Source organism: Mytilus edulis, chromosome 5 (assembly GCF_963676685.1).
Source record: "Mytilus edulis chromosome 5, xbMytEdul2.2, whole genome shotgun sequence".
NCBI classification, from domain to species: Eukaryota; Metazoa; Mollusca; class Bivalvia; order Mytilida; family Mytilidae; genus Mytilus; species Mytilus edulis.
Genome location: NC_092348.1, coordinates 95,588,368 through 95,615,380, shown reverse-complemented (window position 1 = coordinate 95,615,380; position 27,013 = coordinate 95,588,368). Strand labels below are relative to the sequence as shown.

At 31.7% G+C, this 27,013-nt stretch overlaps 2 protein-coding genes across 14 annotated transcripts in view; both read left to right on the top strand.

Annotated features, from left to right (window-relative positions):
• The window catches only part of LOC139524889 (uncharacterized), a 130,916-nt gene extending 117,028 nt beyond the window's left edge, over nucleotides 1-13,888 (top strand). For all 13 annotated transcript variants that reach the window (XM_071320037.1, XM_071320034.1, XM_071320036.1 and 10 more), the window contains 3 exons: nucleotides 1,179-1,275; nucleotides 4,868-5,014; nucleotides 8,368-13,888. In XM_071320037.1, coding sequence (XP_071176138.1) covers nucleotides 1,179-1,275; nucleotides 4,868-5,014; nucleotides 8,368-8,811 — 688 coding nt within the window. In that variant the 3' untranslated portion in view covers nucleotides 8,812-13,888. The remainder of the gene's footprint in view (nucleotides 1-1,178; nucleotides 1,276-4,867; nucleotides 5,015-8,367) is intronic.
• A 3,270-nt stretch (nucleotides 13,889-17,158) lies between these two features.
• On the top strand, nucleotides 17,159-17,710 carry LOC139525328 (uncharacterized). The gene has a single exon (XM_071320533.1). The coding sequence runs from the start codon at nucleotides 17,159-17,161 to the stop codon at nucleotides 17,708-17,710; it is 552 nt and encodes a 183-aa protein (XP_071176634.1).
• Nucleotides 17,711-27,013: the final 9,303 nt, after the last annotated feature.

The following is a 27,013-nucleotide window of genomic DNA, read 5'->3' as shown; positions in this document are numbered from 1 at the left end:
AGAGGCTATTGATCAAGGACCTCTTCCTCTACAACAAATACAGAGGCTATTGATCAAGGACCTCTTCCTCCACAACAAATACAGAGGCTATTGATCAAGGACCTCTTCCTCCACAACAAATACAGAGGCTATTTATCAAGGACCTCTTCCTCCACAACAAATACAGAGGCTATTGATCAAGGACCTCCTCCTCCACAACAAATACAGAGGCTATTGATCAAGGACCTCTTCCTCCACAACAAATACAGAGGCTATTGATCAAGGACCTCTTCCTCCACAACAAATACAGAGGCTATTGATCAAGGACCTCTTCCTCCACAACAAATACAGAGGCTATTGATCAAGGACCTCTTCCTCCACAACAAATACAGAGGCTATTGATCAAGGACCTCTTCCTCCACAACAAATACAGAGGCTATTGATCAAGGACCTCTTCCTCCACACCTCTCTGTTTGTTCATTTGTCCGTTTGTCCAGCTTCAGGTTAAAGTTTTGGTCAAGGTAGTTTTTAATGAAGTTGAAGTCCAATCAACATGAAACTTATAGTACACATCTTCCCTATGATATGATCTTTCTAATTTTAATGACAAGTGTACTTTGGACATATTCTTGTTGATACTGTATAAAAGAAATGTAGGATAGAAATTACAAATGTTTTGTAACATTGAATTTATTTCTACTCTATACTAAATAGAAAAGAAAAGCTGGGCATACCTTGCTTTTCTTCTTGTTTTTAAACTTTTTGTTTACTGTTTGAAATTTTAATTGTGTAATATATATTTATGTGTATACCTAAGTCTATTATATCCATGACATTGACCAACATATCACATTATATCCATGACATTGACCAACATATCACATGACATTGACCAACATGTCACATCGTCTTATTGCAATACCTGCCTATGGCTCTGTTTTTTGTTGTTGTTTTCTTGTATTAATAATATCGGCTGTGAGCACAGCTACGTGTGGTATCTTTATTTTGTCAAAATGTATTTTGTATTGACAGAAAATCATCATGTTGTCTCCATATATAATCTTAAAATAGATGTAATGATTATGGTTAAAAACAAATTAAAGGACAATAAACCCTGTTGTAGTGTTGTCAGAATCCTCACTGAGAGTAAAATCAATAGGTTAATTATTCTTCTTAATTATAAATGTTCTTTATTTCAGTTTAAGTAGTGGTGAAGATAATTTGGAGAAATTAATGGAACTTGAAAGATTACTAGCTCAAGCTCAGCAAGAGAAAATGTCACTGATAGAGGATCAGGTAAGAAATTTAAAATGTTAGTGGTGGTTCAAGCTCATTACTAGAACGTGCCATTAATAGAGGGACAGGTAGGAAATTTTAAATATTACTAGCTCAAGCTCAGGACTAGAGCAAGATAACATATCACTGAATGAAGACTAGGTAGGAGCCTTGAAAAGTGACTAGCTCAAGCTCAGCATTAGAGCAAGAGAAAAAAATGTCACTGATGGAGGATCAGTAGGGAATTTTAAACAATATTGGCTCAAGCTCAACATTAGAGCAAGATAACATTTTAATGATAGAATTTCAGGTAGGGAACTTGAAAGATAACTAGTTCAAGCTCAGTAAGAGAAAATTTCACTGATAGAAGATCAGGTAGGGAGCTTGAAAAGTTACAGGCTCAAGCTCAGCGCTAGAGCAAGAGAAAATGTCACTGATAAAGGCCAGGTAGGGAACTTGAAAGATAACTAGTTCAAGCTCAGTAAGAGCAAATTTCACTGATAGAAGATCAGGAAGGGAGATTGATAAGTTACTGGCTCAAGCTCAGCTTTAGCCTCTGGCCTTTGTTAGTCTTGTATGATTTTAAAATTTTAGTTTCTTGTGTATAATTCGGAGTTTAGTATGACGTCCATTATCACTGTACTATTATGCATATTTTAGGGGCCAGCTGAAGGACACCTACGGGTGCGGGAATTCTCGCTACATTGAAGACCCATTGGTTGCCTTCGGCTGTTGTTTGCTCTATGGTCGGGTGGTTGTCGCTTTGACATATTCACCATTTCCTTTCTCAATTTTATTTAGAGCAAGAGAAAATGTCACTGATTAACATGATTGGGTAGGACCTAGGGAGCTTGAAAAGAAACTTGCTCAAGCTCAGCATTAGGGCACAAGAGCATGTCACTGATAAAGAATCAGGTAGGGAACTTGAAAGATAACTAGTTCAAGCTCAGCATTAGAACAAGAGAAAATCTAACTGATAGAGGAGATAATTGTCAAGTTACCAGCTCAAACTCAGCATTAGATCGCAAGAACATATCACTGATAGAGGGTCATATAGGTAACTCAGAAAGTTACTAAGCTCAAGCTCAGACTTGGAGCAACAGAAAATCATTGATAGAGGATCAGATAGAGGATCAGATAGGGAAGTTGAAAAAAAAATGGCTCAAGCTCAGCATTCAGTGGCGGATCCAGAGGGGGGGTTCCCGGGGTTGTAACCCCACCTTTTTTTTGGCCGATCAATGCATTTGAATGAGGACATATAGTTGGAACCCCCTCCTTTATCCTGAGTTGGGAACCCCTCATTTTTAAAATGGCTGGATATGCCCCTGGCATTAGGGCAATAGAAAATGTCAGTGATGAAGGATCAGGTTAGAAACTTAAAAAGTAACTGGCTGAAGCTTAGCAAGGATGTCAGCTATAATCTACTCCCTACTTGTTGAAAATTATTATTTGAAAATGTCACATAACGAGCCAATATAATTTATTGAGATCAGAACCTTTGTAAATGTCACCTATAGCCTCCCATACAACATGTTGAGAATATTTTTTCTATAAATGTCACTTCCATACAAGATGTTGAGAACTGTCAGATGTTAATCTTGCCATCAGTGTTGACAGTCCTTTATTAACAGTTAGAGAATCAGAATTCCATAGCTCAACAAATCAATGATTGAACAATATCTGCTAATTGTTCATAACTAGTGACTTGATAATGTCGGAGATTTAATGGAAGGATGACAGGATACAAACCAATTTGTTCTCCAATCATTCCAGCAAATTGTTACATGCACTAATGACAAATAAATTGTTAATGGCAGGCACCATTTAAAAAAAATTAGTTTTAATTTTTTTACAAGGTGACAGATTTAATAATAAAATGAAGAGACATTTCACGATTCTAATTTTATTAGTAAAATCATGTCCCAGCCATGGTAGATGGGGAAATTTGATATGTCTATCTCATGCTCTCTGATGATTTAGTGAACAGATAGAAACATTGTTTCCCTCTCACCAATTCTATCAATGAGTATTCCCTATACTTAGTCTAACAAAATGTCATAGTGACTGATACGTTTATTTTTTATTAAATAAATTCCCAGAGTAAATTAGGACATACATAATTCCACATGAAAAAGTTGTTAACGTATTGACGATTGACAATTGTCATATCAAAATCTATTGTATTATGGTCATACTTTTAGCAGCCAACACAAAAGACTCCCCAGTTGGTTAAAAATATCGAAAACAACAAGGATGTAAATAAAATGAAAATTATACCAGACTGTTGTATGCATAGTGAAATAACCAAAAGTCTTTTTTTCTAAAACAATTAACTTTTACTGAAAAAAAAACTTTTTTTAAAATAAAATTGAACACAATTTAAGGTGGTTTTCCTATTGGATGATATTTGATATGAGATCATCATTTTATGGAAATTAATGGATATTTTTAGTGTCTGACCTTATGATTTGTCCATTCTGTGTGATTCTCAGTACATTACCAATAGTCCATTAATTAGTCCCCTGGGACTGGACCTTTAATTAACTTACATGTTACAAGAGTGATGACAGTGGAGTAAATTGACACAGACTGACATTATAAAACCTGATGTTCTATGGTCAGACAGCTGTGGTCACCTTCTCTAATTATTCCTAGACTTAGCCATAAAAAGTCATTTGTAGTATTTTTTTTCAAGATTTGTATTTCAGTCACATAAATATAAAAGGTATTTTATTCCTATCTTAGTTATTGTCCAAAATAGTCAAGTAAATGCTCTAGTTCATTGAATCAGGTACTTGCTTGACAAAGAAGTTGCTAACCCAGTGGTGGATCCAGAACTTTTAATAAGGGGGGGCCCACTGACTGACCTTATAAGGGGGGGGGGGCTCCAGTCATGCTTCAGTGATTCCCTATATAATCAACCAAATTTTTCCCATGAAAAGGGGGGGGGCCTGGATCCGCCTATGTAACCACAAGTCTCATATTTCATTCATATTCTAACCTTTCTACCAATTCTAGAGTCAATTTGACTTTTACCCTGCATCAGGTTCACAGACTTTATGTTACTAAGTCACTCTTCCAAAAATGTCTTCCCCATACAATTAAATTGCTAACCATTTTTTTTCTTTAAAAAGAAATTAGATTCTAAAACATCTGTTCATGAAATGATTAAATTGATCATCTTTCAATATCAGATCATGACCTACTGTATCAACATGTTAATGTTAAACAACAGAGTATTGATAAAAGATTTTCTTATATCAATCAAAGAACAGCTAGGCAAACTGTTAAAATAACTACCCTACAAAAAATATTGGCATTATCAGATAGTTTCTTAAGCACACAAGTTTTTAAGATCGCAGAACACATCTAATTCGCAGAACATATCATATTTGAGTCATGTACTTCTCCTTATTTCATTGATTAGAAACTAGCTGTTATGAGGTCAAAGTTAATTTGGTATGCATTTCTTTAGAACAATAAGTACAAATAAAAAATGCTACCTATGTTTTCTTGATAAGATTTCTCAGTTTAAGTTTCATTGCACGTTTTTTTCTAACAGAATATTTTTTTGTGTTTATACAATTAAATAATATTTTTTTTAATTTTCCAGGTCAGACTGCGGGAATCAGAGATGCAAGCACTGCACGAGGAACGTTCTAAGAGAGAAACATTGGAGAGGAAACTTCAAGAAGAAACAATGTTACGAGAAGAATTAGTTCAACAACAAATTAAGATGCGTGACCATCAAGTTAAACAGGTATACTGCTTCTATCAGTAAAAGGCCATGTGTTAAGGATACAATAATCGATACTTAATCACAAAATGTAAACAGTTGACAGTAATTTAGTTATCATAAAATATATTAAAGAGATGAAAAGTGAAAAAGTTAAAATCCACCTCTTTACAATATTTGGCAAAACATACCATGTACCATCAGATGGATAACTGCAACTTTAAACTAAAAAATACAATTGTTCTTCAGAAAATATAAATGATCAGACACGAAGTGTTCAAATTAGAAAACCATACTTGAATAATCTAAAATAGTGATGTAATCATTTGGAGTTCAGTATAAACTTTGTTTGGCTTCTTAAATATCAAACCAGGAAGTGTTAACACTGGACATATTATAGGATCTTCCATCACTGTATTGGATACCTAAACTACATAAGTGTCCTTACAAACAACGGTATATTGCTGGGTCTTCCAAGTGCTCCACGAAACCTCTTTCTAAATTATTAACATCTATTTTATCAGCAATCAAAGACGGGCTTCAAAGTTATTGTGAAACTGCCTATACTAGAGGTGGCGTGAATCAGATGTGGATACTTAAAAATTCCAAAGATCTTTTAGAGTACATACAATCTAACTCTCTTTCATCTTGTATTAAAACATTTGACTTTTCTACTCTTTACACAAGTATTCCACATTCCAGACTAAGAGACAAATTGAGAGAGTTGGTCTTGCTTTGCTTCATAAAAAATATGGCCAACGTAGATACAAGTATCTTGTCTTAGGGAGGGATAAATCCTACTTTGTAAAGGATCACTCTGATTCAAACAAAAAATTCTCTGAGACTGATATTATCAAGATGCTTGACAACATATTTGTTACGTTTGGGGGACGTGTTTTTCAACAGACTGTCTGCATTCCAATGGGAACAAACTGTGCCCTCTACTTGCCGACTTGTTTCTTTATTATTATAAGGCTGACTTCATGCAGGAACTTCTTAGGAAGAAAGATAAGAAGTTAGCAATATCCTTTAACTCTACTTTCCGCTATATAGTTGATGTTCTTTCACTAAATAATTCAAAATTTGGTGACTATGTGGAACTCATCTATCCCATCTAGCAAGAGATAAAGGATACTACAGATACAGTTAAGTCGGCCTCATATCTTGAATTACATCTAGAAATTGACAATGAGGGTCGGTTGAAAACAAAACTTTACGACCAAAGAGATGATTTCAGCTTTCCAATTGGAACTTTCCATTTCTAAGTAGCAACATTCCAGCAGCACCTGCATACGGGGTATATATCTCCAAATTGATATGATATTCCAGTGCTTGCAATTCCTATCATGATTTTCTTGATAGAGGGTTGCTGCTCACAAGGAAGCTATTAAACCAAGAGTTCCAAATGGTTAAGTTGAAATCATCCCTTTGTAAATTTTACGGACGCCATCACGAGTTGGTTGACCGTTATGGAATAACCGTTTCACAATTGATATCGGATATGTTCCTTACGTCGTAACTACAATCCCCTTCCCTTTCTTGAATGTGACCTACCGAATTAGACTATTTACCGGATTTGTTATCACATAAGCAACACGACGGGTGCCACATGTGGAGCAGGATCTGCTTACCCTTCCGGAGCACCTGAGATCATCCCTAGTTTTTTGGTGGGGTTCGTGTTGTTTATTCTTTAGTTTTCTATGTTGTGTCATGTGTGCTGTTGTTTGTTTGTCTTTTTCATTTTTAGCCATGGCGTTGTCAGTTTGTTTTAGATTTATGAGTTTGACTGTCCCTTTTGTATCTTTCGTCCCTCTTTTATACATTTCCTCAATGACAAAATATTGAGCATACATCCAAACGTTGTCTGTAATCGTTCACATCCTTATCTTTTGGTCTTTGGTTGTTAGTTGTCTCATTGGCAATCATACCACATCTCCTTATTTTAATATTTATTGTCATAGCTGTGACTTCCGTTTGTTTTTGAAATAGTCAGATTTACACTTCAAGACCTTCTTCAAAGGTAAAGTTTATTTCTTTATAGTGAGCAAGAGTAAATGAAACAAAAGGCAAATGAGTCAATGCTGAAACTTTTAAAAGAAATTGTTTATAATGATAAGAATTTCCTTTTATTATAACTTGTTGGTTATGTATGAAATTATTATAAAACTCACAATTTCACTCACAAATTCAGGAACATCAACCTCTCACTCACAATATTAAGTTATGAATAAACTGTCTGTGTATCAAAGAACTAGGAAAAGATTTAAATATTTAATGTAAAACATGTGTTAAAAACATTAGCATTGTGTTACTATGATAACTTTCTAGATAAAAAATACAATAGATATTAACTGTAAAACTTCTCAAAGGAAATTATCATTAATTTGGCTTTATTACTGGAAGCACAGTCTTGGTTCTATACTATAGTATATATTCTGAGAACTCAATATAAAAACGCAGATTGGATACATTATCATGTTACAAAGTCTCATGGGAAATGTTAAACACAATCGCTAAGTCTGATCAAACATTAATAATTCACATAGTCATGAAGTAAATCTTTATATGGCACTATAAAAAGTAGATATTTCATGTTTTATTTATTAACCTGGCTGGAGAGTCAGACAGAGTTGTCTACCCATGATAATATCTTCTAAGCGATTTTAATTAAAGCAAACTTTGATGGTTTCTTTGTCTTTGCTCAGCTTACAGCCAAATCAATGGTAATCCTATGTAGGAGTAGTCAAACAGACCTAATGAGAGTTTTTTTTCATTTTTATTAATTAAAAGTACATCATGTTCAATTGTGTTTAATTAAATTTTATTGATTTTATCTTAAAAAATTATTTTTAATTTGTAATTTGTTTAAATCTGTCTAATTGAATTAACATTGAATTACTCTCTTCTTTGATTTTTGCTCCATTTTTTTTTTACAATTAACTAAACAATACTTGAGTTTGTTTTTAATCCAAGGCAATTTCCACTAAATTAATTATGGAATAATCAGGTAAAGGAGCAATTGAAATATTGACCATATTAATATATAGAGCAGAAAAAAACTCATTTTATAATACAAGTTAACATGAGATACGTTTCACATACTAAATTAAGGTATAATAAAAAAAAAAAATCTAAATTTAACACTAATTAATGTATAAAAAAGGGAGTTCCCTTTTTGATTTCTTTTTGTTTTATTTGACCAGAACAATTTACATTGAATAATGTAATTACTAAATTATTATTAATCATTTATAGGAACATGTTTAGAAAAAAATATTGATATATCCTTGCAAATCATGTACACAAGAATTATAGATATGATATTGCATTAATGATTGTACCTTTATGATATTTACAAAAATATATTTTTATTTCAGGCTCGGCCATTAACAAGATATCTACCAGTACGTAACACAGAGTTTAATTTAAAGACACACATAGAAACAGCAGGACATCATTTAGATATGTGTCCACATGTGACTGTATCTCCGACAAGTTGTCGGGGATTCTTACATAAAATGGGGAACAAGTTCAAAACGTGGCATAAACGTTGGTTTGTGTTTGATCGTGTAAAGCGATCGTTAGTGTATTACACGGACAAGACAGAAACAAGAGCTAAAGGTGGAATATATTTTCAAGCTATCGAGGAAGTTTACGTGGATCACTTACGGACAGTTAAAAGTCCAAATCATAAACTGACGTTTTGTGTAAAGACATTTGACAGGACATATTACATGGTGGCGCCATCACCAGAAGCCATGAGGATTTGGATTGACGTTATATTTACAGGAGCCGAGGGGTATCAACAGTTTCTAAGCTAAATATGTGTTACCATGGAAACAATTTTTCATCTTGATAATAATTTCTTGGTCACTTGCCTGGGTATTTATAGATTTATAATTTGTGTCACATTTTGTCATAGTAAATCCTTTATAAGATATTCATTGTAATTACCTGTATTTACCTGTATTTATGTACCTGGTGATCAGAAGAATTCTCATAATCTAGACTTTTAAATAGTAAAACAGTATTAACCATATTCCTTAGCTGATCCAGAAATGTTTTATACAACATACACAATGTTATATATTTTTCCATGTCTTTCATCTATGTAATGATTTCCTTTAAATGAAATGTTGCATTTATGCTATTATCAAATTACTCTATTTCATCCTGAATTAAAAAGACAAAATTTAAGGATATGAACCTCTATGAAGTATCAAAATTATGTCTGTATGTTTTAAAATGCATTGGTTTTTTGTGTGGCTTAAGATATATAGGAAAGGTCAGAAATATATACAATGTATTACGTCTATACAGAAGTGTGATCTGTAACTGGTTAATCAGGTCAAAGAACAGTATTTAGTCATTCTGTGGTCAGCGTATTTTGTCTAGTGCCTTGTCAGTTTATACATAGAAATACTGCTGGATGACTTTAGATACTATAATATACAATGGTCAAACTTTAAGTATTAGGTATGAACAGAAATAAGAATATGTAAACAAAATAAATATTCTAGATATTTTTCAGTTGTATACCTTTAACTATCAATGTTTTTTTTGCCTTTAACTGATGTTTTCTTGGATAAATGAGTCAAAGCACTGGCTGATATGAAATCTGAACAAGTTATCTTTGTATTTTGTCGTGTTTTTTCCTGCGATATTGACTGCCACAATTACGGAGGTCTGATAAAGAGGATTTATTACACAAAATTGTCCTCTTCCTGTCAGGTTTTACTGTAATTCTGATGCATATAAATCATTATAACAATTACAGCCTATTTTATCAGATATTTATCACGGACTTTATAATGTTGGGTAATTTTGGACCAGAGAAATATATCTATCATAATTATTTTCGAGATTCAATAGGGTTGAATAAACGGTTGGGATGAAAATGACCTGTCAAACAGTTGTTGTTGTTAGAAAGAGGATGCTGTTATTGATCAGTGTGCAGTGAATACTAAAATATACCTTGTATTGATGAAGATTTATTTATATCTACATGATCCATTGGGTGAATTCATGTGAATACTAAAATGTACCTTGTATTGAAGAATATTTATTTATAACTTAAATGTACAATTTAACGATGGATTGTATTTATATCTGTATATATCCATCTGTCAAATTCACAAAATTTTACGTCATTTTACAATTAAAACCAAAGACAACAGAAAATTTTCTCAATTCTGAATTTGGCTTAACTTTACAACCTTCAATTTGTTAGATTCAATTAAATTTCAGTTATATTAGCTTATATTTATTTCAAAAATAGTTAAAAAAGAAAAATATTGTTCATTTATGCTTTTGACATTTTAAAAAGCACAATATGTACTCATAATGGATGAACTAAGATAAATTTGATGGCTACTGGATTATAATAAACTCATTCCATTTTAATTATAGATGTATCAATATATTTATCCGATTACATTAAGGTAGCACTTCCTCGTTGCTATAAAAGGAATACAAATTATATAATATGTAAGAAGTCTATCTTTATATATTTTATCGTTTGAAACAAATCTTTCTGTACACGACATCTTAGTTTGTTTTAATCTTACAAATATATGCCAAAGGTAATTTTAACTTTATGGTTTATAAATTTCATTAAAACTAACCAATCCTTTTATGAAAATAGTGCAAGATCATGCATCGATAGATATAAAAAAAATATTTTTAGAAACATCTCTTCTTTGATATTTTATAAAGTTGCTGTTTTCAGATAGATAAAGGTAAATTATGGAATTTTAATTGATTTTGTACTATTTTCTCAGACTTCTTATGTCATGTGATAAGGTATAGAACGTAAAGAAATATTCCGTACTGAGTGACATGTAACACCAATGGTTCCTTAGACTGGAATTAATAAACACCAAGGAATTGAAAAATTTTCATAAACCAGACAATATGAGCTCAGAAACTACATTTAATTCTCTATAGATCTCGATGGATTTTCTATGTTTTTGTCGGCTTGACATTCACAAATAAATGGGTGAATTAGAAATATGGTATGTACTGTCTGATTGGCCAGAGGGAAAGTCATGTTAAGTGTATTTACAAATTTAATTAAGATTTGTACCTGTTTTCTCTGATAAGTTTATAACACTGCAGACATGAGAATCTTATTTTTATCATTTTCGTAAAAAGTGAACTTGTTATAATTTAGGACTATTTATTTGGAAAAGGACACAACATCTTAGTCTGTTTTAATCTTTTATAAAATATAACAGAAATTCTTTAAATACCTCAAAATTGGTATAATGTAAATGAAGCTTTAAAAGTTGGGCTAGTATAATAATTTAGTAGTTTACTGTTCAGAGTCATTCTTAAATTATCTCTTATTTACAGGTTAAATTTGTCCTTTCATGTCCTCTGTTAACAGGTTCACTTTTATTTTGAAGATTTTCATGACAGCTGCAGTGAATAAACAAGTTGACAAAATTATATTTTCAAGTTTATTCTTTCAACTTGTGAAAAAAATGGAAAATTTTCATTTACATTTGTCTAAAAATGAAATCCTTGGTCCAATTTGATTTGCATGCTTAAGTTTAAGATAAAGAAGATTTGGGATACTTCTATTGGGACTTTAATTACTAGTGGGATTCCATAGATCTAAAATACTGATCAGAGTAAAGCTTGAGTCTAAAAATGCATAAATGAAACTAAAACAAGCCAATATAATTTTTTCAATTATTTCCTAAAACTAAATTCTGCTCTACAGTAACTGGTTTTTCCAACCATAAAAAGTGCTGTTTCTAGGTTGTAAATGAGAAATATTGAAGCCAGCCCTTTTCTTTTCAAAAGAATATGTTGGGTTTTTTTTATCTTCAGATATTTGTCAACAGATAATTGAAGCAAACCTTATTCTTCCAATTTAGTTAAAGATGTCATGTACTAAAATGTGGAATACTCAAGACATTGATACATTTGAGTATTTATACTGGTATCTGTTCTATTTGATCACCTTACCTTTAAGTTGAGATATCTTCAAAGGAACCAGATTTTAATATGGTTTCATGTTATTAGTCTTATAACACAAAGAAAAATAAATATTTCTCAGAAAACTTCAAAAGTTAGTGATTGATTAAGTCTTGTTTTATTTTTGTTTGATGTTTAATGATAACAGAATCACCTTTAGGAGTGCATACATGGTTTTTTTTCAAGGTTTCAATATTGTTAATTATTCATCAATAGTGTTTCATATTGATTTATTGTGAATTTTATATTTTGAATTCAGCCTTTAATCAGTGGCTGTTTGATGTTATTGGTTGTTGAGATCTGAAACTGACAAAACTTGATTTTTCCTTCCAGTTTCCTTTTTGAAAAAATCTCTTTACAGATGATGTAAAGTTGCAATTTGTGACAAATTCATTAATCAGTTATTTCTCTTGTACAAAGATTTACAGTGGATGTTATCTGTTAATTTTTGGAGTTTAAAAAGTAATTTTAGTCGATTAAACTAACAGAATTTTGTGGTCAATGGTTTTTTCAATTATTTAGGTGAAATAGTTAAAAATTTTCCAATAAAAAGATATTTTTATTTTTATGAAATCTAGAATACTTTCTCTGAAGGGAAATCTTGTATGGAAATAAACTCATCATAGATACCAGGACTAAATTATACAAGACATCTTGAGAAAAGCACTCTTTTTATTTAAATTATATTTGTCAGATTGAAGTTGACTTATTATGGTAACAAAGAACCCAACAAGCAGAATCATTTATAAGTCTGACTTTCCATACCTCTCATGGCTCTTCTATGACAGTATACCCGATCATTATCTCCTGACTCAACTAAGATACCAGTGAACAACTTAAATGTAACAGTCATAAGAATTTTCAATTTAACATATTTCAAGGCTTTTCTATACAAGATACTGTAAACAGCTTTAATATAAGCATCCACATAATTGACTTTTTCTATATCTGCTGATTCAGCATAATAATACCAGTTAATTGCTTTAATGATAATTACCTAAGAAACTTTTCTATATATTTTAAGAATGCTTAGACATAACTGTTAGTAATTTGCATAGATATGTCTTTACCTTAATACATGAACCGAAGGCATAAAACATATTTGTGTGTTTTACCTTTGTGTGTGAGCGTGTGCATGCATGTTTATAAAAAACCTCAGTGATATGTAAACAGGTGTCTACTATATGACGGAATTTACTAGAAATATCTGCCATATCAAACAAATAGACTAAGTTTTACGTTTCAACTTGGGTTTTCCAAGTTTCTACTTCTTTTTTTATAATTAACTCATTTGTCTCTTCGTTTTTTTACCAAACACAAAATCAGTGACTAGTATGGAATAAACTAGAGTTTTATATTCTATAAAGGTATAAAATGGTTTCCTGTGTTGTAAAAATTTCCAAGACGTAATCTTTCGATGGCCTATAATAGACAAAAATAAAGAGTGTAATATACTGGCATATTGTTCAGTAATAAATGATTGTTTGATATTGAATAGCTTAATTCAGGCTCCTGATATAGTGGCACATTGTTAAGTCATAAGTCATATTGTTTGGTAATGGAAAGCTTGAGCTTTCTTACCTTGTTAGAATCAAATAGTTAATTGATAGGCTATATGATGAGTGAAAGTATTCTTGCAGTAACCATAGATACCAAACCATTGTCACATGTACTAAAATTCACTATCCAAGCTTTTATTGTTATACTATTTATTATTGGATGTTAAAGATTCTATTTTTATGTAAGCCATGTTGATCTGTTTTACCTAGCCAAAATGAGAATAGACAGATTTGTTGACACAAATTCAATTAGATCATTATTAGTGTTGTTTATATATATTATATTCTTGTAAACGGCTCTCAAAGAGTGCCATTGACCATTAAAAATCACAATAAAATATGTAAAAACATAAAACTCTGACTTTTAACCTTCTTAATCCTTATATTTAATTTAGTCTTTTTATATCTATGATAGATTGTCAACCATTGAAAAAGGGAGTAAGATTGATGCTGGAAGAACAATCATGTGAAAGCATAAATATTAATCTTTTTCTAAAGGAATATTGATTTGAAATTTTATGTTCCCACTCCTCCCAAAACTAGGATTATCTACATGTTTCACATATTTACCTGATCTTTGGGAATGAATCGGAATAAAACCTCATCAGTCTTTTGTAGACGAAAAAAGTTAAATCAATACTGAACTCCGAGGAAAATTCAACACGGAAAGTCCATAATCGAACACATCAAACAAATGAATAACAATTGTCACATTCCTGACTTGGTACATGTATTTTCTGATGTAGAAAATGGTGGATTGAACCTGGTTTTATAGCTAGCTAAACCTCTCACTTGTATGACAGTCACATCAAATTCTATTATATTGACAATGATGCGTGAACAAAGCAAACAGACATAATAGGTAAAATGTCAAAAATTACAAGTCAACATTATGTTACAATCCTAATCACTAAAAAAAACAATATGTAACAAAGAAGCACAAAATGGCATATAGACCAAGCACATCAGCAAAAATTGAAGACGAGCAACAAACAAGTTTTGCAATGCACAAAATTGAAAGACAAGAATACACAAATTTACCATAGTTCAATAACACAGTGACGCGGGTCTGCCACATAAAATACATTTCAATCCTGGTATATATCATGAGTTTATTTATCAATAATACCAGGCTTAAAATTTTGCACACATTGGTTGATTTGGGCTGTTTTCTGATGTTTTGGCGGTTTGTTGTCTCTTTGACACATTCCCCATTTCCATTTTCAATTTTATTTCATAGACGACACGTTGGTCTAGTGTACAAATCAATAACATGGAATCGGATGAGGTTTTTTTAGAGGGTTTCATTTCTTCTGTCCTGTAAGTAATTTTACGTTATGATGGTTTTGTTTGTCATTTTTAAGTTTCTTTTTTCCCCGTCATACTCGAATGTTGTTTTAATTTTTCTTAGTACAAATGAACATGTCACCTCTTTTGTAATGGAATTTTAAGATTGTTAACAAGATGTGGTATATTGTTGTATTGTGCGACAGTTATGTTTTCCCTCTCATGCTAATTTAATATTGGTCATTTACTGATTGATATTCCTCGTTACCCAATGTTCACTGTTCTTATATTGTTTACATTTCTGACCACATAAAATCGTATAAGTAATTCAGAGGTTGTTGAGACGTTGTTTACTACTTTATACTTCTAAAAAAATTATGATACCATTATGGTCAATTTGACCCAAATGCCGACGAAAGACGACACCACTATGACTAAAATTTCAAAAACGACTAACAATGAGTCAAAATTACTCTACAAAGAAAGCTAAAAATTGGACAGAAAGAACTCAAATGTGTATGCATGCCTATGATGTATGTTGACACATTTTTGTCTGCGGGATCCCAATTATAATCACATTGATAAACCTCAGTATTATGTGACTTTCTGTTTGGGTTGATCATCCCACTGTGCCAACATAACCGACCTGTAAACAACAGTTATACAAGTACGAAGTTTAGCTAGTCATAAAACCCATCATGTTCTTCGGACAATGTCTGTACCAAGTCATATTAGGAATATGGCAGTTGTTTTTCACTTGTTCCGTTGATTGATCGCCTTTGATTATGTCCGTTTTTCTTCAATTCCATTTTCGAATTTGCCTTTGAGTTCGGTTACTTTGTTATACTTTTATTCTGTGCCGAGGAAGTGTAAACATTTACTGCTTGACTTTATATAAGAAATCATGGTAATAACTACAATATGTAACTGTATCATGACGGATTCCCCTAGTGGTACAAGATATTCTTACCGTTCATGGTTGTCTGATATCATCCCTGCTTTTCGATTGTGTACATTTTGCTGATTCTTTGTTTTCTCAATATTTAGTTTTTTGTGAACTTGTTTGTTTTTGTTGTCTTCCGTGTTTTGTCATGGTGTTGTCAGTTTCTCTCGACATTTAGTGTTCCATCGTCGACCACATTCTCTCTTGACACTTTATAATTCATTTTAAATTCTTCTCTTGGTTAAATCGGTCAAAAAAATTACCCGTTGGAATGAGATAACCTTCCTATATACCATTAAGATATCTTATGTTCTAGCATTTCCGTGGTTTTATCCTTTATTTCATTATTGCAGGTTAAAAATTAACAAACGTCAATATGATCATGTTTCATTGTGAGATATGTATAAATGTTAACTTTCATTCCTATGGTTAGTTGAAGGATGATGCTGTTATACTCTAGACAAACCAAACAATGGATTCCAAACCATGTATTTTAGGAAATCTCCTGGATCCAGACTGTCATTTTTTTAAAGATCGATAAAAAAAATAAAAGACATTTTAACAGCCGTAGACTAATTACTCTTAACATTATTCCTCGACGGGGATGTTGATATTTAGAATGAGAGTTATATCAACAGGAATTACATGTAATATAAAGGAAAGATTTGAGATGAAAAGTCAGTCGATTCGTACATAGCCTGCAGGCTTCTTATAAAGTAAAGATTTGAGATGAAAATTCAGTCAATTCGTACACAGCCAGCAGACTTCTTATAAATATTGACGGAGCTTCCTGATGAATGATGTAGATGTTTAAGGGTTTCCGTAGATTGAAAACATAGTAAAAGGTATGAATAGTTCGTTTGAAGAAATTAAAGATGTGTGACCTGGGTATTAAAATGTCTCTACTAAGTGACTTAAATCCGTACCACACATGAGATAACTTCCGGAAATCTTAGATGGCTTTTGAGGTGATTAGTGTTTTGAATGACAAGACAACTTGAAGCAATTCATGTAAGGTACTTGTACTTGTCAAGTAAAGAGAGAAAATCCGGGTAATCCCAGGAATGCTTTGTGGGATAGTCAAACTGACCAGGGGGTTCCCACAGGGTCATTGTATATTTGGAATGTCAAAGTCAGGTTCTCTTTTTATATCAAGTCTGATTTAATAACTTGTGCATATATAAGCTTTGGCACATGAAATATCTATGAGATATTCATTTGCAATATTTCAAATAGTTATTGTTTCATTTTGACTCCCTCTTTTCACCTTAACTTCAATCAAAATAATTATAGAGTTCAAAGCTATTTATTTAAAGCGTTTCATTTCTTACTTAGATAGAATAGTACATACAGGGAATATTTTCTTTACTCAAGATGTTGAAATTTTCGTTAGTAATGTGTTTAACAATTCAGTTGGCTTACACAAAACCATGGTTTCACGATTCTTCGTACCAAACGGAAGAAAATGCATCCGATTTAGAGGAAACGATTGACACTTGGATTACAAAAACGGACAGAAATGACAAGAAAATAAATATCATACAAGAACAGATTGAAGAGATAGGTGACGTGTTAGAGGGTCAGTCTGAAATGATTGGCAAGCTCCAAGACTTAATTTCTTTTGGACAAAGACCTTTTGATGAAAATCTAATGATGAATGGCGATGAAGAAGAGGAATTCATAAATCAACCGTTAGCGATGAATTTCGATAATGAGGAAGAACACTCTGACGAAGTCGAAGAAAATGAACCAGAGGAAGAACGTTCTGATGAAGTCAGTGAAACGGGAGAAGTTGAGGATGCTGAGAATGAGGCAAGAGAGAAAAACTTTGAGGATTTAAGTGAAACAGGTGAAGAGGTAGAACCAACAGAATCAGATGAACATGAAAATGTTACCGAGAGCGATGTTAGCGATGAAAATAAGGAAACATTAGAAGAAGGAAAATAGCGCATTGTTTCCAATAGATACATTTTCTTTCGGTAAACGTTGTTAAGCTTTTAAAATGTATTTACTTGTTTTATCAATCTTTCTTGTCGTTTATAACACATTCTTGTATCTATATTTTGAAGATTTAAATGATTTAAAGCTTGCACCAATGGGAAGAAAAAAAAACCTTCAAAAGTTGAAATATAACAATACAAAATGTAAACTTTATTTTTGAAGGTACATATTTTGAAAAGAAAACAAATATTGCCAAACATATTGTTGCAAGAACTATCAAAGTCAGATTCTTTTAGAGCCTATAAATATGACATATTTAAAAGTTTATACGTGAGCCATGTAACAATATCGTAACTTACATTGTAATTCTAAACAAAAAGTAAAATCACAAAAATACTGAATTCCCAGGAAAATTCAATCGGAAAGTCCTTAATCACATGGCAAAATCAAATGACAAAACACATCAAAACGAATGGACAACAACTGTCATATTCCTGATTTGGTACAGGCATTTTCAAATGTAGAAAATGGTGGATTGAACCTGGTTTTATAGCGATAAACCTCTTACTTGTACAACAATCTCATCAAATTACGCTATATTTACAACGATGCCTGAACAAAACAGACATAATAAATAAAATAGTCAAATAAACTTTATGCTCTAGGGTCGGGTTAATAAAATAGTCAAATAAACTTTATGCTCTAGGGTCGGGTTGTTGTCGCTTTGACACATTCCCCATTTCCTTTCTCAATTTTATTTATCTTTCAAACTGATGCTAGGATTGAAAAGAAATAACAGCTCAATGATTTAGATAGCAAATAGTATATGCAATCCTGTAAATTTGGGTGTTCGTTCCAAATATCAAAATATTGGGAAAAAAAGAAGAAAAAAAAGAGCAAATTGGAAATCCTTAAAAGAAAGATAATGAAGAATGATTATTTTCTCTGTTTTCTCTCCGAATCTATATTCAACATGCATGTTTGAATTTATCTCCGACTTTTTAGTTTGATTTTTCATTTTTAACTTAATATGTGTCAGAACACATGTAATCATATAGAACTTGTTCTGCAAAGATTTATTATACGTGTCACGGTACTTGTCTATCCCAAATTCATGTATTTGGTTTTGATGTTATATTTGTTATTCTTGTGGGATTTTGTCTGATGCTTGGTCCGTTTCTGTGTGTGTTACATTTTAGTGCTGTGTCGTTGTTCTCTTATATTTAATGCGTTTCCCTCGGTTTTGGTTTGTTACCTCGATTTTGTTTTTTGTCCATGGATTTATGAGTTTTGAACAGCGGTATGCTACTGTTGCCTTTATTTATTGCGTTTTTTTTGTTAAGTACATATTTTGATATAATTTAAAGTTTATTGCGTACACCAAATGTTTCGCGTCTGACGTATTTTAAAAATTGTAATCCTGGTACCTTTGATAACAATTTACACCACTGGTTCGAGTCCACTGCTGTTGGACGTTTAGTCCCCGAGGGAATCACCAGCCCATGCAGTAGTCAGCACTTCGGTGTTGACATGAATATCATTTATATAGTAATTTTTATAAATTTCCTGTTACAAAACTTAGAATTTTTCAAAAATACTGAGGATTTTCTTATACCAGGAATAGATTACCTTACCCGTATTTGGCACAACTTTTTGGAATTTTGGGTCCTCAATGCTCTTCAACTTTGTACTTGTTTGGCTTAATAACTATTTTGATCTGAACGTCACTGACGAGTCTTATGTAGACGAAACGCGAATCTGGCATATTAAATTATAATCCTGGTACATTTGATAACATTTTACCTCCTACCATATTGAAAAAAAATTCGCGTCATGTATAGAAGGCGCTATTCGTGTTTTTTTTTTTGTGTTTTTTTTTAAATAAATAAAATAAGCTTTTGAACTTAATAGATAAAGATCGAAATAAAATATTTGGGCAATTGTCAGAATTTTTCCCCAGTTTTAGACATGATAAACTCATCATACATATCGGGATTACAATTTTGCATGCCAACACCTAATTTCACCTACAAATCTCATAAGTAACTTTCCAAATAAAAAAAAAAGATTGAATATAGTACGAAGATGAAGATCATTTTGGACCCAAACTTCCGAAAGTTTGTTATTTAAAAACAACTAAGGTAATCTTTGCTCAGAGTAATTCGGAAAAAATAATTTATAAGTATGACAATATCAATGTTAATTCATGTGAACACAGAAGTGCTGACTACTACGCTGTTGATGTCATCGAGAGCAAACCTCCACTAGCAGTGGCATCAGCCAAGTGGTTGTAAACAAACTCTAGATACTAGGATTGAAAAGTTTGACGCCAGAAGCGCATTTTATCTACATTCATCACTGACGCTCGAATCCGTTTAAAGTTTAAAATGCAAAATGATGATAAATTAAAGAGCATTAAGGACCTAATATCCCGAAAGGTTATCTCAGATTTTCAGAAAAAAATAGTGATATGTCTTGGACAGCTTTTTTAATTTTCAGAACATTTTGAATGCCTTTTCATTAGTTAACATCGATAAACCATCGATATTGTTTAGGCAAGCAATTAACCTAGTTATATTTGATAAATTCAAAAATATGATGTCGAATAGATTAATGTTCATGAGACAATTACATGTGAAATACATGTAGAAACTCACAAGATGAAACAAGAGTCACACAACGAGTACCACTAAACTTCTAAATCTTGCCCATTTTCAACACTTTTTGCAAGTCTTAATAAGTTTCTCAATGCTACAAAAAACCATGAACAGTATTAGTGTTACTGCACTAGATACGCATTAAAAAAAATATAGGTCTGAGGTGATGCCCTAGGCTAAAATTTCAAAATATCCAAACATTATTTAAGAAATGAAAAACTTTTAGCTTTTCAGCTGAATCCAAATTTGGTTTCTATTTAGGGTTTAAAGAAACAAACGGAGAGCTTATGGCTAGTACAAAGACACAACAAAATGAGTTCAGATAAAAGAAACTACCTGTAAAAAAGAAAAGACAATCAATGTTGTTACTCAGCTGGCATGAAACAGCTCAATATCACCAAATGTGCGTCGAAGCTCTCACAGATGTGCATAAACTATTACCAGGAATACCATTTGACTAAGCAAAATATTTAAGACCAATTCGGATATAAAAGCTCATAAGAAAAAATACAATGCACAAAACGCAAAATAAATAAAGGCAACACAAGTATACCGTTTTTCAATAAATATAAAAAGACCGAATAACTATTGTTTGTAAAAAATGAAAGACAAGAGATTCAAAAGTCCACTGCAAAAGCAAATACAAGCAAATTATCATAGATGCTCAATAAAAAAAAAACATTATTATATGGCAAAATCAAAAGCTCAAACAAATTAAACGATTGAAAACCAACTGGCATGTCCCTAACTTGATACAGACATTTCCTTAAATGTAACAAATAGTGGATTGAACCTTATATGATAGTCACATATAATTCCAGTATGTTGACAACAATGTCAGTGGCGGATCCAGAACTTTTCCTAAGGGGGGCCCTCTCCAGTCATGCTTCAGTGATTCCCTATATAATCAACCAAATTTTTCCCACGAAAGGGGGGCCGGGCCCCTCAGGCCCCCCCCTGGATCCGCCTATGAATGTATGAGCAAAACAAACAGACACAAGAGATAAAGATATGTAATTGAAAGTAACTATTTTTGTTCAGAATTCACCTTCAACGAGAAAGATCCACCTGAAATTTGAAAGGCAAGAATGTATGAATAAGACATACACACGTTATGAACTTTTTGACCAAAAGTAAAATGATATATCGAGACCTTAAAATAATGATGTAAAAGTAGTGGTTATAACATAGTTTAAATATACAACAGAAATGAATGCCGAACCAGCGATGTTAGGGAAACTATAATCTTCCAGTCATATCAAATAGAATACGGACTGTACATATCTAAATCAAAATATCCAAAATATCGGTCTATCCTACAGTTCAATAGATATAGGAAGATGTGGTGTGAGTGCCAATGAGACAACTCTCCATACAAATAACAATTTAAAAAAGTAAACCATTATAGGTTAAAGTACGGCCTTCAACACGGAGCCTTGGCTCACACCGAACAACAAGCTATAAAGGGCCCCAAAATTACTAGTGTAAAACCATTCTAACGGGAAAACCAACGGTCTAATCTATGTAAACAAAACGAGAAACGAGAAACACGTATATATTACATAAACAAACGACAACTACTGTACATCAGATTCCTGACTTAGGACAGGTGCAAACATTTGCAGCGGGACTCTTTATTTGTTTAGTATGGTTTGCAAAAGGTTAAATAAAAATACTGAACTCCTAGGAATGCTCAAAACGGAAAGTCCCTTAGTAAATTACAAAATCAAAAGCTCAAACACACGGATAGAAAACAACTGTCATATTAATGAGTTGTTACAGTTATTTCCTTATGTAGAAATTGGTAGAATAAACCTTGTTTTTTAGCTTGTTAAACCTCTCACTTGTATGAAGCCGGAAAGCTACTCAACTAAAAACAACAGACTTCAATGTTCAGTTTTGTGAACGTAAGTTTTTCCTTTTTTCTTCTTTAGGTTTTATATAATTATAAACTGCATGGCTATTTATGGCACGCCTGAACCACTTTTATTAATTAATCTTAGATTATCTCAGATAAACTAGGTTTATCTGAGATAATCCCAGTTTATCTCAGATAAACTAAGATTATCTCAGCTTAATTCAAATTTGAAAAAATCCTAGTTTATCTCAGAAAATACATAAAATTCATTATCTGGAGAAAATCCCGGTTTATTTTAAAATATTAAGAAAATCTAGGTTTATCTGAACGATTTTCAGATAATCCTACTTTTTCTCCAGATAATTAATTATCTGAATTTCAGATAATTCATTATCTCATTTTCCAGATAATTTAGGTTTAAATATACCAAAGAACAAAGTAACGAGTGTTATAATTGGACGACAATCGTTTGCCAGATACCGTCAGATAATTCATTATCTCAATTCCAGATAATTCATTATCTCAATTCCAGATAATTCATTATCTCATTTTGCAGATAATTTATATAAAAAATACCGTCAGATAATTCATTATCTAATTTAGCAGATAATTTATATAAAAAATACCGTTAGATAATTCATTATCTCATTTTCCAGATAATTAATGTTTATTACGGATTCTAAATATACCAAAGAAAAGTGTAACGAGTGTTATAATTGGACGACAATCGTTTGCCAGATTTTATATAAAAAAGAATACCGTCCTTTTTTAGAGGCGGCATGCAATTATCAAACTACTCATGGTGTGGACATCACCGTTATTGACACCTGGACAAGCGAAATTCGTTGAATAAATAAAAAAAAAAACAACAGTAAATTACAGAAGGGCTGATTATATACAATATACATCATATACTTTGAACATACTTAATAAACAAATTTGTTATCTCTCTCTCTTTGACGCTAACTGACGGCTAATTTCGACATCGAATATTTTAATTTTTAAATAAAATCAGTCGGTTTTAATCTTTTTATAATGACAACGGGTTTGTAAAATATTTAATTTTTAACTATTGCATTATTTCGTCATGTGTCAGTGAACAAAATAGAGATTACACTAGAAAAAAGAAAATCAAGTAATCCAATACACAATAATGCACGATTCAATTATGGAAAAAACAATTATTTCATCATGGAAAAATACATATTTTTCATTTTGCTTTTCAAAATAATTGAATACATAAGTCAGAGTTTAAATGCCTTAAACCTTAAAGAGTCAGTTTTAAATTGTAGGATATAAACAATACATGTACATTGTCGGAAAGACTAAATGTTTGCTTACTCGCTAAGAAACAGGAGAAAACGGTTTTCTTTTACCTCTTCGTTCTGTTTTTAAATCTGGACCCAAAAAAGTTTAATTTTTACAGGTAAATGTAATTACGGGTGACGTGATTGTCAAACCTCTACCTGTTATATGGGTAATAAATATACAACTACCCGCAATAAATGTTGACATAACAGGAAAAAAGTAATAAAAGTCCTTTAAGGAGGCTCGCGGGTATAAGATTTTCAAAAAAAATTAAACATTAATTTTTCATAACAAATTTTATTGATTACCTTAAGTAGCTGTTACTTTATCATATGGTACAAAAGTCATTCCAAAAAATCAATTCGTGTTGGCCCCAGCGGACTTTTAAAATGTAGCTGAAAAAGCTTAAAATTATCTCCCTTTGGTGCAAAAATGCCATTTTTTGGCATAAAAATTGAAATATCTTTTTTAACTCATCGGTGACCTATATTTTTTATTGTTGTTTTCGAATAAGCTGTACATAGACTAAATAATTGTAAAATTTTAGCGATTTCTGTAATTTAGTTCTTTTTTTATTTCGATATTAACGCTATTTCTCCTATTAGTTCAACAGAAAAAAAGGACATTAACAAAAATGTATGCTACTTTCGAAGGCAGATTGTGAGCGTAAATGAACGGTGACCCCATTTTTTATTTCATTTTTCTATTAAGTATAAGATAAAGTTCATTTATAGAAAAATATAAAGAAATCCTATATTAAATAAAAAAAAAAATCATTTAGACCCGCGAGCCCCCTTAAGACTGCTCAAAACAAAAAAATAACTCATGCACGAAAAAAGATATTTTGAAAGGTTAATATTCCTACGGTTTCTGTTTTATATTTTTCTCTTATCTTTTATTCTAATTATCACTCCTGACTCGAAAACTAGCATATTTTTACACAAGACACAAAATCACAATCCAGTGATATGATTTTTTTTTTTAATTAAATCCTGCTCATAGGAAATAGCCTTCTACAATAATTAATTCAGAGCTCTTCAAAATTGACGAAGAACATATATAGAAAAGAAAAAAAAGAAATTTAAAATGTGTTCGTCAATCTATGTACAAATAAAGAAGGGAACTTAATCCAGTTCAACCAAAAATCCATCTGAATTTCACAAACTTCTAGATGATCTTGGTGTTGTCTCGGTGTTGTAACAAACACAGATGTTTCAGCATATTTTGTACAGAATTAAAATTACTCTACCAAGTTGTAAATTGCTGGTCCTAAGCATGAATAATGGAGGAGCGAATTCAATTATGAGTCGTTTTATACATTTATAAGTAAAAATAAATAAATTCATAAAATTGGCCAAACAAGATAAATTCATCAAACCGGCAAGACAAGACAAGACAATTTATTACAACTTAGGCACTCGTTACAAGATTAAAAGTCAAGATTCTTATATAAAATAATCTCAATAATTGTACAAAATCCAATGTTTGATCGTATTTCACTTTGTTTCTTTTCAAGGTAAATAAATAACATTTTTTTTTTAATTTCATTCTTCAAGTTTTAATTGTTTATTTTTTCCAGACAGTGGACAATTGACATGACAATAGTAAACCAAGGAAGTTGATTACCCCACTGAGACTCTGTTTGAATGTATTTAAAACGAATGTAGGACAGAAAGTCACAGGACAAAAAGTCGCGGACAAAAAGTCACAATACAGTTTTTGAGAAAAAAATTCTTTGAATAAGAAAAAAACTAATTTTTAAAACATTTTTTTTTAGTTTGACTTGAAGTATTCTATATGAACAACTTTGTTATTTAAATGTATTGAATAAATATATATAATGATTAAATAATTGTTATGTGCCAAGGAATATATCATTTGCATGATCAAAATTTAATAATTTTTCATTTATCAAGGCTTATGGAGAGTTGTCTCATTGGCACTCACACCACATCTTCCTATATCTATTATGAACAAATATCCAAAGCTTAGAAATGAAACAAATTAATTGTGACTTTTTGTCCTGTGATTTTTGTCCTATCAAATTTGTGACAAGTTTATGTACTGTGACTTTTTGTCCTGTGACTCTGTTTACCATTTGAAAATGACATCTTCAAAGTTTCGGTGTTAAAAATATCCAGTCTTTAAAAACAAGTAAACTTTATCAAATACAAATACAATAATATATATTTAATAAATATTTACACAAACGACGAACAAAGACATCGTTCATTGTTTTTTTGACACCATGTTATCATTTTTTTATTACAAGGTACAAAGTCTTGACATTTTTTTCATAAATACATTCTTCAAGGCCATACATTTACACCTTTATTACAACTACGGATCAAGGTTATCTAGACTACAACAGGTATATTTTCTGTTTCATCAAACAGCCCAACGAAACATATACCCCAAATACAGCTGTGCAGTCCTTTTTTGTTGCACCATGTGCTCTTTTTGTTCCTCATAGCAAATTACGATTTCTGTTGATTCTTTGTTTTCCGTACAAAACAGTGATTATAAGACCCTTTGTGCTCTTATGAACTCCTTTATGGTCCTTTCTGCTATATTGTGCTTTTATTGTGCTCAAAGGAGGTCCTTTATGGTGATTACGAGACCAAAAGAACATGATATGTTGTCATATGTTTGGAATGTAAAAAAATAAGTCTCAGAAAAAATCTCTGCGTGGGATTTTTTTCATGAATTTGGATTATAATATTTAAATATATAAATGATTTGGTCAATTTTAGAGGTCAATGTCTAACTCTATCTCTACCTCTATTACATGGTCCACAGCTGGTAATAGCATGAATAGTTCAGGTGGTCGTTGTGACAACCAGACATTTCTACCTAATGCTTTAAAACTTTTACTGGTCTAGTGCTATGGGTAATTTTAGATACCATGCATACATATGTACCTCTACTACTGGTAACCATGGCTCACACGGAAAAATCAATAGGACATTGAACAAGTTCCTAGTATAATAGATTTCAACACGTACCTGTAATACATATAGAATATCCAACAAGTACCTACTATACCAATAGCTAGGATATTCAAGAAGTACCTGCTTTAGATATATGACATTCAACTAGTACTTGTTATAACTATAAGACATTAAACAAGTTCCTACTATGATAGTAGGAAATTCAAAACTTACCTGCTTTATTCATAAGACATTCAACAAGTTCCTAGTGTACCAATAGCACATTCAACACGTACCTGTTATATCTATATGACATCCAACAAGTACGAACTATACCAATAGGATATTCAACAAGTACTTGCTATAGCTATGTGACATTGACAAGTACCTGCTATATGTAGAGGATATACATTAACTTCCTACTTTAACCATAGGACATTCAACAAGTACCTGATATGACTTCAGGAATTTAACAAATACATTTGTACCTGCTATGACTATATGATATTCATCGAGTACCATCCACGACTATAGGACATTCAAAAAGTACCTGTAT